Raw genomic sequence first — 13353 nt, 5'->3', positions numbered from 1 at the left:
AGAAGGAGAGGCCGGGCGGCAGGTCTCCACTGTGGGACCCCAGCAGTGCCTGACATCCAAATCGCTGCCCAGTGCCCGGACCAGGACCAGAACCATCGCCCGGGGGTCCTGACCAGACCGGCTTGGGGCGACGAGAGTTCTAACCTGGCTGTTCTAGTCTCATTGGACCAAACTAGAGTCACATATTCTAGTCTAATCGGACCGAACTGGACTCTCACGTGTTCATCTTAACCCTCGGGGAGGTGTATCTCATGGAGCTGCCGGCCGTTTGCATGTTCAGGTTTGGCAGATGGTCTTTATGACCCAGCTGTACAAATAGCCATGAAGACGGACTACTCGGCCGAGTGTGTTTTTACTTTGGACGGATCTCGGGGCTACGTCGTCTCCCCATTGATCGAGAAATCCCATGGCCCAGGTGTAGACGCAGCGTGTGCAACAGGGCTAGCGGGACTTGGGCTCGGGGCCTAGGCCTGGGCCCAGCAGCAAGGACAGGACCTGCCGCCAGCCAGCTGCCTCTTGAGGCCGGACTCCTTCCTCCGGGTGAGGCTGGGCCGTGCCACCGGAAAGGGCAGAGGTGCCGGGTCCCAGCCAGGGGAGAGGCAGACCGCACGGGGCTATTCCCACTCCTGGGACCAGGTCCCGGAGGCTCTGAGGGGATGTTCTCAGTGGCAGGCACTGTTCAGAGCTCTCTAAGAGCTAAGAAACATGGAATAAGTAACTGATTGGATGATTGAAAACATAACTTGAGGGGCCAGTCAGTCCTGTGTGGGGAGCAGCAGGAGGCTGGGACACTCCCTCAGGAATCTGGAGTCCGTGGAGCAGTGAGCAGCGAGCGAGGTGCAGGGAGAGCCAGAGAGGGGGCCGTGCGGACAGCCAGCTCCCAGCAGGGCCAGTCGGCAGAGGCCTGTTCCCAGCTCCCGGTGTCCCTCACGCGGCCCATTCGAGGCGCAGGGGCCAGCAGTTCTTGGCCACGAGGCCCACGTGGGCACTGAGCTGGGCCTCGTGAGCAGCTGGCCGCGCTCAGGCACAGGCTGGGCTCGCGGAGTGATGCTGCCAGCACGGGAGGAGGAATGGACTTAGTCACCGTGACCTGTGCCGAGGGCGGTCGTCTCTGCATCAAACATGAAAACTCCTCCCCTGCTGCCTCGTGACAGGAAACAAACCCAACTCAGCAAAAATCCTGTGTGTGTGTGTGTTTGTTTGTATGTTTAGAGAGAAAGAAAAAAATACAAAACGTAGGAAATATGTAAACTTGGAGGGGATTATTTTGGTTTTGTGTTTCTCTAAATGACAACAGATTTTTAATGACTGAGAGGACCTGGTAGGATCTGGCTTAATTGCTATTTGCTGAGTAACCATGGTGACCGGCATCTTGCTTCTGATCCCATTAATCTCGCTGAGTTTAAAGTGAATCCCAAAGGAGCTGCATTTGTGACTGGGAAATAAATTATCGTTCTACACGCACATTAAGTGGTGGCAGCCACCTTCTATCCACGTGTGTCCGTGTCCAACAAAGAAGTGAGGTGGTCCCTACGGAGGGGATTGAAAGCTTCCCCCATGCAGGGTCATTTTGATCCAAACAGGGAACACGTGGAAACACGCAGGCCAGGACTCGCTCCCATCTCGACAGGCGCCCAGGGAGGACCTCAGTCCGATAAGAACGAGGACAACAGTGGAGCTTCTCGAGGGGAAAGCACATTGTCGTTTAGCCGATGGGGTCGGGTGCGTTGAGCTGGGTTTGGGAGGAAGAACGGCCTCACCTGGGACTGAGACTGTTGTGAAGAGATGCTGGGAGTCAGGAAGTCGGGTGACCTCCTGAGCTCGCCCCGCCCACCGCAGCCCGGCTGGTGGGGCCTCGCTGGTGAGGCCGAGGCTGGGGAACAGGCTGACGTCTCGTTGCTGCATGTTGGTTTTCTTCCTCACGGGCCCAGCACATCTTCACTCCCTTCCCGGGGGCGAGGGAGGGGGATGTGTGCACGCTGGGCATTCCTCCCAGGAGCCCGGGCCCGAGGCGCTGAGGTCTCTGGCAGAAGTGGGCACCCCATGAACCTGGTGAGAGGTGTTGGCATCCCGGGCATAGGGTGGGCTTGCCGAGGTCAGAGGAGGCCAATGGCACAGGCACTGGTCCTCCAGCCGGGAAAGCCTGTCCCTGACCTCGGCCACCCCTCACACAGGCCGACTGCCCCCTCTGGCGGTGGCCCCTGCTGTGGCCTGAGGGAACCTTCTCTGGGAGCTCGGGGATGCCCAGGCCTCCCCGCACCAGGCCAGGCGTGGCTCCGAAGACCGAGGGAGCAGGGGGCGACCTACGCACCCCGAGGCACCGCTCTGTTTGAGCCCCTGGAGGCACGTGGGGTTTCTGTGGAACACGCTGTGAGCCCGCGGGCCCAGGTCTCCCATGTGCAGGGTCAGTCACAGCGTAGTTCACCGGGACCCACCGGTTCCCGGATCCGCACGGCACAGAGCGCTGCCTCTGCTCCTGGTGGAGGGGCGTGTGCCCTGTCTCGCTGTCGTTAAGGGGAACGTTCACTCAGGCACCAGAATTAGGAAGCTCACGTCCCCGGATTTTTCTGAGAAAACCGGGTGCCTCCGAGGTGGAGCTAAGATCACATTCACTAGATGGTTTCATCTCCTCTGGAAGCTCGCTGCATCCAGTGCCCTGGGCTAACCCTGCCCGCCCCTCACACATCCTTCTGGGCACCTCCCTCCACGACAGAGCAGTTGGCTTTCTGAAGGAGCTCATGGCTGTTTTCCATTTAATAATCCAGAAGGATCTGGAACTTGCTGGTAAGGACACACCCAAGCTCCCCTTCTTCACGCTTTGCAGGTATTTTCCTGGGAACTTTCGTCAGGTGTTTTGCTTTCGACGTGTCCCCTCTCTCCTGACCACTCAGTGCAAGGGACGTCTCCCACCTGAGCCTGGTCCTTGACAAGGTTGTCGCCCTCACAAAGGGAGATGAAGACCTGCTCCTCTCGGCTTCCCCGTGACACCTGAGGCCCTGAAGCAACCCCCTGCCTGCCTGTGACAAGCGGTGCTGGAGGGCGGGGGGTCGTCTGAGGCTGCGACTGCCGCTCTGTTTCCGGATGTGCAAATGGTTCACCCGCCTGGCTCACTGCCTCAGTGTGCAGTGCGGGTGGAACAGTGACCCGGCGCGGCTCTAGGATTAATTAACGAAACAAATGCAAACTGGTTAGAATAGCACCTGCAAATATGGCCTTTTGGTAATTATTATCTAAGTTAAAATCAAGAGTTGGTCACATGGAAATTTATTCTGAATCCTAGGTTTCCCATATATAGTAAATTAAAGCACCAGCCCATTGTACTGTAGCTTTGATATTGATCAACCTGTCGTTTTTCTCTTAAAAATGACTACTAGTTCTTATAGTTCATTTTAAAAATTACCATTACCTCACAATTCCTAGCCCAGTTGACAGGTTATTCAGTTGTCACGGTAACAAGGGAAATTAGGCTTCTGTGTGATAGATTTCTTGGAACTGAGTGGTTTCTCAGAAAACGGGACTTTTTTTTCCTAAAACAGAGGCTATCTGGGCAGACTGGGCCAGAGTGCACTCAGCTGTGAAGGGGGATGCGGGAACAGGAAGGAATAGTCATAATATCAGTTCATCAAATGCAGAAGAATCCTTCACGCAGGCCTTTGTACTTTGATTTTTAAAAACACATTTTTTATTGATTTCAGAGAGGAAGGGAGTGAGAGAAATAGAAATATCAGTGATGAGAGAGAATCATGGATCGGCTGCCTCCTGCACACCCCACACTGGGGATCGAACCCGCAACCAAGGTGTGTGCCCTGACCAGGAATCAAACCCTGACCTCCTGGTTCCTAGATTGGCACGCAACCATGGAGCCATGCCGGCCGGGCTGGTCCTTCATTTCTGACTTGTTATTCCCGATAAGTGCTGATGGGTAACATTATACTATTTCATTCTGGTATTAAATTTGGGCTGTTATCAGCAGGGGTGAGATTTATTTCCCTCCATTTGTGCTGTCCCACTTTCTTCTGATCACTTTTTTGCCTGTTCTTTTTCCTTTAGGTCAACTCAAATTAAAACCTACTCTTGGGATAATGCGCAGGTGATCCTGGTGGGGAACAAGTGTGACATGGAGGACGAGCGTGTCATCTCGGTGGAGAGGGGCCGGCGATTGGGAGAACAGCTTGGTAAGCGGCACCGATGAGGAGAGGAGCTGGCAGTCCCCGAGGCCAGCTGCGTGGGGTGATGGGCTGGGGGAGTCGGTCAGCCCGGCCGTGGGGACCCACACACCCTTCAGGGCAAGTGGGTCCCCCCACACTCGGGCATCATGAGAGTGCAAGCCCCTCACAGAAGCAAACGGGGCCACCCAACTGTGACCCAGTCTAGGGCCCCGTTCTTACTCTGTGAAAACAGGCTCTGCACGGGCGCCCTTCCCCCACATCCTCGCAAGTCTTCCTCCTCGTCGGTGACGTGGTGCGCACTGCCCGTCCCCTGAGGCAGCATCTCCTCGGGTTTGACTGCATTTCCCTGTGACCTTTTTGTTGAGCATCTTTCCTGGGCCTACTGTGCGTCCTTTTTGAAAACATATGTTCAGATTCCCTGTCCGTTTTTAATTGGATTTTTTGCTATTGAGTTGTATGCACTCTACATATTTTGAATATTAAACCCTTATCAGATATATTTGGAAATATTTGCCCCCGTTCAGTAGATTGCTTTTTCATTTTATAATTTCTCTTGCTGTGCAGAAGCTTTTTAGTTTGATGTAGTCCCACTTGTTTTGTTGTTATTACTGTTTAGATTTTGTTGGTTTTGTTCTTGCTTTTGTTGCATTTAATGCTAGTGTCAAATCCAATCATCTTCATTAGGTCAGGGCACGAGAGCACTATGACCTCAAAGCATGCACCTGCAGCAGAGAAAAGCAGGCACATTGGACTCAGACTGCGGTTCCGGGCTGTCCTGATGGCCAAATCCTTTGGATGCCACCGGGTCAGTGCCTCCGGAGTCATGCCACTAAGAAGGGATGTGTGGGCAGAGAGACGAGAGGCTGGAACCAGCAGCCGAGACCATGTGCTGAACTGAGAGATGGTTGTCTCCAGTCTCAGGCCGGTGCTCTAGCTTCCTGGGTGGGTCCTGGCGTCTGAGACAGGAAGCAGCCCCATGAGCACTGGGAACCCCCGAAGGCCAGTCCACCCAGGGGTGGTTCTTGGGTCTACACTGCCCTTTGAAATCCAGACCATGCAGGCCTGTGGGCTGCACAGACAGAAGAGAACTCTCCACTCGTTCTGTAAAGAAGCGCAGAATGTAAGAGAAACACCAGCCAAAGAGGGTTTGAAGTGTCCGTCCCTGTCTCACTGACCCTGCTCTACTCGAGGTCCTTCAGCTCAAGTCCTGCCACCAGTCACATAGACTTTAGTCATGGACTCAGAGTAGCCAGTGTGGTTCAAGCTCAGATGAGCCATCTGTCTATACGTATCACCACCAAGTCTCATCCCAACACATGAGAATGGCTGTTTGTGCTCTACCCTTCAGGGCTATTGAAGAACTGCCAGAGGGATTTTGACATGGATGCAGAATATTAGTCCCTTCTTTGCCCTTGGCCCCAGGAGCTGGGGTGAAATCACGGATTTAATCATTCTGAACCTGTGGCTCCTCTGAGTTGGGGCCAGATGTAATAGAGAACTTACAGGGTGTAAATGCAGACTAGATTAGGGAAGTATTTCTGTGTTCAACCCATTGCACCCTTAATCAATGTCCCCAAGTGACCAGAGCAATCATGGGCACTGATTGGCACACCTGGAGGAGGGGCGGGTGTGAGTGGAGAGATTAGATTGATTGGGGAGCATCATGCCAAGCTGCCTGGGCCCAGGTGCTTCCCCACGTCCAAAGTGTGAAACCGTCCCTGCGTTTTTATACTTGACATTCTAGCTGCTCATTTGAAATTTCTCAGGGTCCTTCCCTAGATGTTGTGAGAGCATTTCTGCCGATAGATGACAGAGCTTTGAGAATGTTACCACCAAGAGACACAAGCTGGGCAAAGCCCTGGAAGGCTGGTCTGCTAATCCCACTCAGGCATTTCCTGCAGGAGGCACAGCTCTGAGGAAATCAAGGACACGGTAGCGCCCCTGGTGGCCGTTCAGATCCTGGACACTCACCAAGCCCCCCCTCCGACCCTCTACTAGGTACAGTAGACTCTGCTCAGGAATCTAAGCTTCAAATTAATGGAATAACTATGAAAATTAATTATTTTGGTAGAATCTTCTTTGGAAGGAAGAAAACGCAAAATAACATCAGTCCTAGGAAAGATTTCACAAGGTTCCACGGTGGCCAGGGCTGGGAAAGGAAGGAGAGACAAATTCTGTGTCAAGGATCCTGAGTGTCGGCTCCTGACCCCGGCGAGGGCTCCTTCCGGCTGTGCAACCTCGCTGGGAGCACAGGAGGATCCTTGAGAAAAAGCGCCTGAGCATCCCCGAGCCCAGGGTTTGTGGAAAGGGCAGCACACGTTTCCCCACCAGACCCCACCGCCTGTCCTACCGTCACGTTCTAACCCACCCCAGTCTGGTCCGTCTGGCAGAATGACCGGCTCTGCTTCCTGTGTCTCTGCAGGGTTCGAGTTCTTTGAAACCAGCGCCAAGGACAACATTAACGTGAAGCAGACATTCGAGCGCCTGGTGGATGTCATCTGCGACAAGATGTCTGAGAGTCTGGACACGGATCAGGCCGCCACCGCCGCGAAGCAGAGCGCGAGGCTGCAGGAGACGCCTCCCCCGCCGCAGCCCGGCTGTGGCTGCTAATCCCTCCGACCCAGCAGCATCTGCGGAATGCCGGCAGCCTGCACTCACCGCCTCAGAGACAGGGAGAGCTGTGTGTCAAAGACTGTTCCATGCACTGAATGCTTGGGCAGTTCCCTGAGTGCAAATGGGCAAATACGTGATCGTAAATCCACGAGACTCCACCCACACACCTGGTATTTGCATGTGATCTGTTCTTTGTCTTCTAGGGTCTTTATGTTTCAGATTTCTTCTCGCTAGGCTACTGCTGGGACCTCAGGCTGTACATTCACTTCTGCTGACTTTGGGTTCGAATTCCCTGGTTCCTGGAGAGGATGGTAACAAGGCGTTGCTGTGTTGGGAGGGGAGACGGGAGATCTCAGGATACCTTGTTTGCTTTACTCTTAATTCAAAATCAAGCAGGCATCGGACTCATGCTTTCTGAGTAAATCGCCGTTTTCAGGACAGGTGACTGTGTAAGAAACGTGTCTAGTTATGAATAACTGGGATACCACCATCTATAAAGAAATTGAAATATCGTTTAAGGCCCTTGCAAGATTCCTAAGATACCTGCTAAAACTGATCTAGACTGATCGTGGCTTAGACGTTTAAATGCAGGGCAGCCACCAGGACTGCTCTTTCCACTGATGCTTCCCGACACACTGGGCATTGGAGGGTGCTGGCTGACCGGAAGGATTCCATTGAAGGCTGTGCAACAGGAGTGCTGACAGCAAGGGTGTAAGTAGCTGTAGAATGAGCTCCCTCATCACTTAACTAGCTAGCCCCCCATAACACACACTACCCCCATAACACACACTATCCCCATAGCACACACTACCCCCATAGCACACACTACCCCCATAGCACAGTACCCCCATAACACACACTACCCCCACATCACATACTACCCCCACAACACACACTACCCCCACAGCACATACTACCCCCATAGCACACACTACCCCCACATCACATACTACCCCCACAACACACACTACCCCCACAGCACATACTACCCCCATAACACACACTACCCCCATAACATACACTACTCCCATAATGCACACTACCCCCATAACACACACTACCCCCATAACGCACACTACCCCCACAACACACACTACCCCCACAACACACACTACCCCCATAACATACACTACTCCCATAATGCACACTACCCCCATAACACACACTACCCCCATAACACACACTACCCCCACAACACACACTACCCCCACAGCACATACTACCCCCATAACACACACTACCCCCACAACACACACTACCCCCACAGCACATACTACCCCCATAACGCACACTACCCCCATAACACACACTACCCCCACAGCACATACTACCCCCATAACACACACTACCCCCACAACACACACTACCCCCACAGCACATACTACCCCCATAACACACACTACCCCCATAACATACACTACTCCCATAATGCACACTACCCCCATAACACACACTACCCCCATAGCACACACTACCCCCATAGCACACACTACCCCCATAACGCACACACTACCCCCATAGCACACACTACCCCCATAGCACACACTACCCCCATAACGCACACACTACCCCCATAGCACACACTACCCCCATAACGCACCCTACCCCCATTACTTGTGGATACCAGACATGCATCGTGGTCCTTGATGCTGTTCAATTAGTGTTTCAACCGGATTTTTCTTCCTCTGGACATCTATCCCCCCACCGCCCGCCATTACTTTCAGAGACAAACCTTGATTGATCTGAGTAAGTACTGCCGAGCACTCTGGTTTGGGGATGTTTCCTTGGCTCCTAAGGAGATGGAAACATGGGGCTGGGGTGGTTTCATTAGATAGGCATCCATGGAGTGGATCCACATTTCAGCCTCTGGGGGAATGGGGGGGTGTGAGGTGCTGCAGTTTAAGTCCTAAATGGGAAGTCCCCGGCGTCCCCCCATGACCCCTGAGGTGACTGAGAAGGACCACTTGGGACAGGAGGAGCTCATGCTGCTGCTCCGCCAGTAGCTCCTCTGCCTCACTGACCTCTCAGAGTCTCTAGGTTCCTCTTTAGGGTCCCCATGCGTCCCTCTGCTGCCTGGTGCCAGCCTGCGGGCCCTGGAACTCCATTAGAAATGTGTCCAGCGCTGCCAGGCTGTCTCAGGGTGGAGGGAGCAGCTGCATGTGGAAAAGAGATAACTTTGAAGTCATGATTGAAAGCCCTTCCAGACAAAGTGTTTATTTAGTTTTCATCTTATCGAGAGGCTCCACTGGGGGTTGGGGAGCGGCCTGTGTCTGGAGAATCCTCCCACGTAAGTTTGCATGTGTGGTTCCAGGACCTCCCTGTGCTCTGCCAGGGTGCTCGGGGCCTTTCCCGTGGCCCCGGAAGGCACAGCCCCACCATGTGGCAGCCTCGCCTCCCCCCCCTCCCCCGCTGTGCACAGCGGCTGCACCCCACAGCTCACCGGACAGCGTGGAGTCTTGCTGCTGAGCTGACCATTAGGGTCAGCTTGTTAGAGTTCTTTCTATTTTAGGTGAATTTTGACCAAAGCCAGTCAAAGACATGCACCTGCTTTATGTTTTGGAACGAAGTGAAACAAGTTGAGTAAAAGATGAAGTTTATGACCAGAGAAAACCATCAGTATCCCTGCAGACACCCAAGACTCCAGAGGCCACAAGAATAGCCTCCCCCGAGGGCAGAGCTAGGTCTGAAGAGTGTAATGAGGACAAATTTACCCATTCTTGATGGTGTCTCATCAATGTCGTTTTCTCTCAAGTCTATAGAAATGCTTGACACTCCAGTCAAATACTATTTCCCTTTTTGGTAGGTGAAACTGTTTTCACTTGAGCCACAAACTCAGTGTTCCCATGTGCACACACATGGGTATATGCACACACACAGACACACATGCAGAGACGCGTGCACACACACTTCACGAAGGGAGATGCCTGTATTCTGCGCTTGCTCAGTGCTAGAAAAAAGGGAGCTTTTGCTACACTCCAGCTGTCACTCACAACTGTTTAAAGGTCTCTAAAACAGATTCTCACACTGATTTGGGTGTCTGTGCACACAATTGATTCCCAATAAAAAGAGGATATAGTGAAAACCCATTTTGCAAACATTCTAGACAAAATGCATTCTTTCTGAAACTATGTTAGAGCTCAGGCAGTGAGACCAGACCATCTGTCTGGTGGGTAAATCAAGCTTTCTGTGTACAGCTCTCTCCTCTCCCGCTGGGTGTACGTTGCTGCATGTGTTAACGCGCTGCCTCGCAGGACCGCATGGCCAAGTTGGCGGGGATGTCCGCATTCTCCCCTCTCCTCTACACTGCCCTGCAGCGTCCCCGGGCGTCACTTGCTGAAGTGAGGTGGGGCTTTACCTTGTATTTCATTTGCCAGAGTTCATACTTCCCTTCACTGTGGACAATTGAGAGTTGGCTGTGACTTTATTTCTTAATGAACATTTTCCACATCCGTGTTTTTGGTGGCCAGGGGTCGCTGTGGCTCATGGCTGCACTCCTCCTGGCACCCGGTGTGTGAGCTGCAAGCCCTGGCCTTCCAGGGAGGTGAGCGTGGCCTTTGTCCGTCCAGGGGTTCCCTGCGCCTCTTCACAGCGAAGGGGGTCTCTGCACCATTGGGTGATTTTCCGCGCGTCGTCCCATCACCCCTAGGACATGTGCTGATGGAAGGTCTTTGTGTTCCTGTGAATATGTCCTTAATGTCAGATGTGATGTGACACCGTTGAACTGTTCACATGTACAACTATTAATGGTGTTTTTGGAACTGAAATGTCTTAAATGTTGCATGAAATATGTTACAAAAATAGATTTTTTTTTCCTATTTTCAACACCTCAGAATTGAGGGTTCATGGGCCAATAAGTGCAATATTTAATGACTTATTCAGTGTATATAAATGAGTGAAAGTGAACTATAATGAATGTGCAAAGTGCTGTGGGTGGTGTGTGACCTACTCAAATGCTCTCCAATAGCTTGTCTAGCGTGTGCTTTTTACAGTCAGTACCTTATCGTGTTGTGTGACTCTCCTCTGTGCTACCTCAAACTTCTTTATTTCCTATGAGACCAAACGTTTAGTACCTGCAAAAATATGTCCATTTTGCCTTTTAGAATTGTGGGTTTAGTTTTTAAGACAGAATGGTTGTTAGTTTATATAGCAATTTTCTTGTTAATTCAGAATTCCCCGTTAGCCTTAAGAGGCCAATTTAGCTACCTAAGGAAATACATGCACATAAGAAAAGTCATTTTTATTCTCAGAAATGTTGATCACATGTTCTGTCTACTAAGAATTTTCACTCTTGTATTTGGATGTACAGTTATTGTAACTGAATATTGTATTTTGTTTGCAAATTTAACACTGTCAACCCTGGGAATCCCAAAATAGTCGTGTCTTTTTAGGTTGTAGCTAATGATACATTACGTTCAGTTCTCAATTGTCTGCACCAGGGATATGGAGATAGAAAAGCCAGGTTCCCACATCACTTTGGTGTCGCAAAGCCTCACATGCACCCTGAGATCTGTCAGCCCCGCAGCTGTGGCCTGGAGCTCCCTGCGATGCAAAGTCCAGCGACAGGCCTAGTGGCTGGTTCTGAACACTCCGACTGTTTATGTATGTGATGTTTAACGTGGGGCAACAACCTTGAACTCCTCTCTGCCATCCCAGTTTTTAGGCACAGATTCATCTTAAGGTCTTGCTTTGCCTCCTCAGTTAGCAAAGGACATCACAACACCTCCAACAGAGGACTCATTCACTCAGAAGGACGAAAAGCGGTGTCTTGACGGTGTGGCCATCGGCACCTCCTGCATGGCCTCCGTTCCTTCCTCTGCTGGGCCATCGCCCGTGAGGACCTGCCAGTCATGTCCGATGGCTCTGGGTGCCCACTGGAATGTGAGCCTGGCTTACCTGGGGTAGCCAGAAACTCTTACTCAGCTCTCAAACCAACTGAGGAAGTTGGTGGTTAGTGATGGCTCTGTACCAAATTAAGGGAAGAAAAATGCCAGCTGGCAGCCATCAGAATCATCATAAGAGTGTTTTAATGTTCATTCCGTCATCGCACAGCTGCCGAGGCCCATGTGCCCAGCACTCAGTGTGGTGACTGGAGGCGGCGGGTAGTGGACAGGATGCTATCTAAACGTGAAGTTAGGGCAGGAGTGAGGGCACAGGCAATGGGGCCTGCCTGATGGAGGGAATGACTCCATGATGTCAGAGGTGGCCCCAGGAGAATCTGACCCAAGTAGATTGTGCCCAGCACGTAGCAGGACAGGGACGGCTGTTCTTCATGAACAGAAAGAGGACAGCTGGCAGCTGTAAGTCATTGTTCTCGCAGCCAAATGTGCCCATTAATTCCTCACCCCCCCCCCTCCCCGTTTGCCTCTTTCTGTCCCACAAGGAAGACAGGCTGCAGCACCGTCGCGCTCTGTGCTGCGCAGCCCCAGACTTGGCCACAGAATACGCATCGTCCTGAAGCCATGTTAGTAGCATTGACATTGTTCCCAGGCACCAAGGGTTCTTCCTTCCACCATCACCTGCAGAGGGCGCCGTGGCCCCCAGAATGTGCCTGTGCTCTCTGTGCCAGAGTCCTGGGGTGACAGACAAGCTCCCTCTGTGATGGTGCCGGCTCCTTGGGGCACCGTGGAGGGTGTCCTGAGCAAGTATTAGCAACAGCTCTGTGCTTCCCTCCAGTGGGTGTGGTGTTTGGTTCAAAACTGCAACTCAGAACACAGCCTCCCCCACCTGTCCACAGGGCTCCTGTCTGGTTCAAAGCTATAAAGTGTATCCACATTGTAAAGTTTTAGTTCTCTTTACTGAAATTGTGTCAGAATGGTATGTGCTCTATTAGGTATTAAATTTGTATGTGAATTCTGTATAGAAAGTGGTTTTGGTTCTTTGGATTTATCTTGTTTTAATTTTTGGAGATTACAATAAATATCTTAAGAGATTATATTCCTGAATTTCCCAGCCTTCGTCTGATAATTTGTATATCCCCCTTCAAGTGGTATTATTGTTCATCTTAGGATGCCTATTTCCATTTCCCATGATGTTCCTCGTCTAGGCACAATGCTGAGAAACATGAGACAGAGTGTGAGTAAATTTTCATTTAGGGCTATGGGTTCTCAACATCTGAATTTCGACGTAGGCATCAGCATTAACTGTGTTGCTTGTGACCATTTAAGTCAGGTAACTTTCTGCCTGTTGTGACTTGAAGGAGGCCAAGCATTCCTGGAGTCATCACCTCATTAGATACCATTGTCTCCCTGAAGATTTTTCATTTGTGCTTTTAAGTCATAATGAAAAAAACAGAAAAGGGCACAAATCCATTTCTAAAAATCTCTGACCTCTCCCTTCTCTCCTTATTCTCACAGGCACACACACACACACACACACACACACACACACACACACACAAATGATCAGAAGAAAGTGGAACAGCACAAAATGAAGGAGGAGAAATATATCCCACATCCTATATAATACTACATAATAAAAGCCTAATATGCTAGGTATACGGACATCCGTTCATCCATTCAACCAATCAGCGTAATATGATAATGATATGCTATGGCCACTCAACCACTTGCTA

At 51.4% G+C, this 13353-nt stretch overlaps 1 protein-coding gene across 2 annotated transcripts in view; it reads left to right on the top strand.

Moving 5' to 3' along the window:
• The window catches only part of RAB3C (RAB3C, member RAS oncogene family), a 39466-nt gene extending 26742 nt beyond the window's left edge, over positions 1 to 12724 (top strand). For both annotated transcript variants that reach the window (XM_036410525.2, XM_036410523.2), the window contains exons 4-5: positions 4051 to 4175; positions 6592 to 12724. In XM_036410525.2, coding sequence (XP_036266418.1) covers positions 4051 to 4175; positions 6592 to 6779 — 313 coding nt within the window. In that variant the 3' untranslated portion in view covers positions 6780 to 12724. The remainder of the gene's footprint in view (positions 1 to 4050; positions 4176 to 6591) is intronic.
• Positions 12725 to 13353: the final 629 nt, after the last annotated feature.

The sequence above is a fragment of the Pipistrellus kuhlii genome, unplaced genomic scaffold, assembly GCF_014108245.1.
Source record: "Pipistrellus kuhlii isolate mPipKuh1 unplaced genomic scaffold, mPipKuh1.p scaffold_m20_p_4, whole genome shotgun sequence".
Classification (NCBI taxonomy): Eukaryota; Metazoa; Chordata; class Mammalia; order Chiroptera; family Vespertilionidae; genus Pipistrellus; species Pipistrellus kuhlii.
The sequence above is the reverse complement of the archived record's forward strand: the minus strand, read 5'-3'. Positions and strand labels throughout refer to the sequence as shown.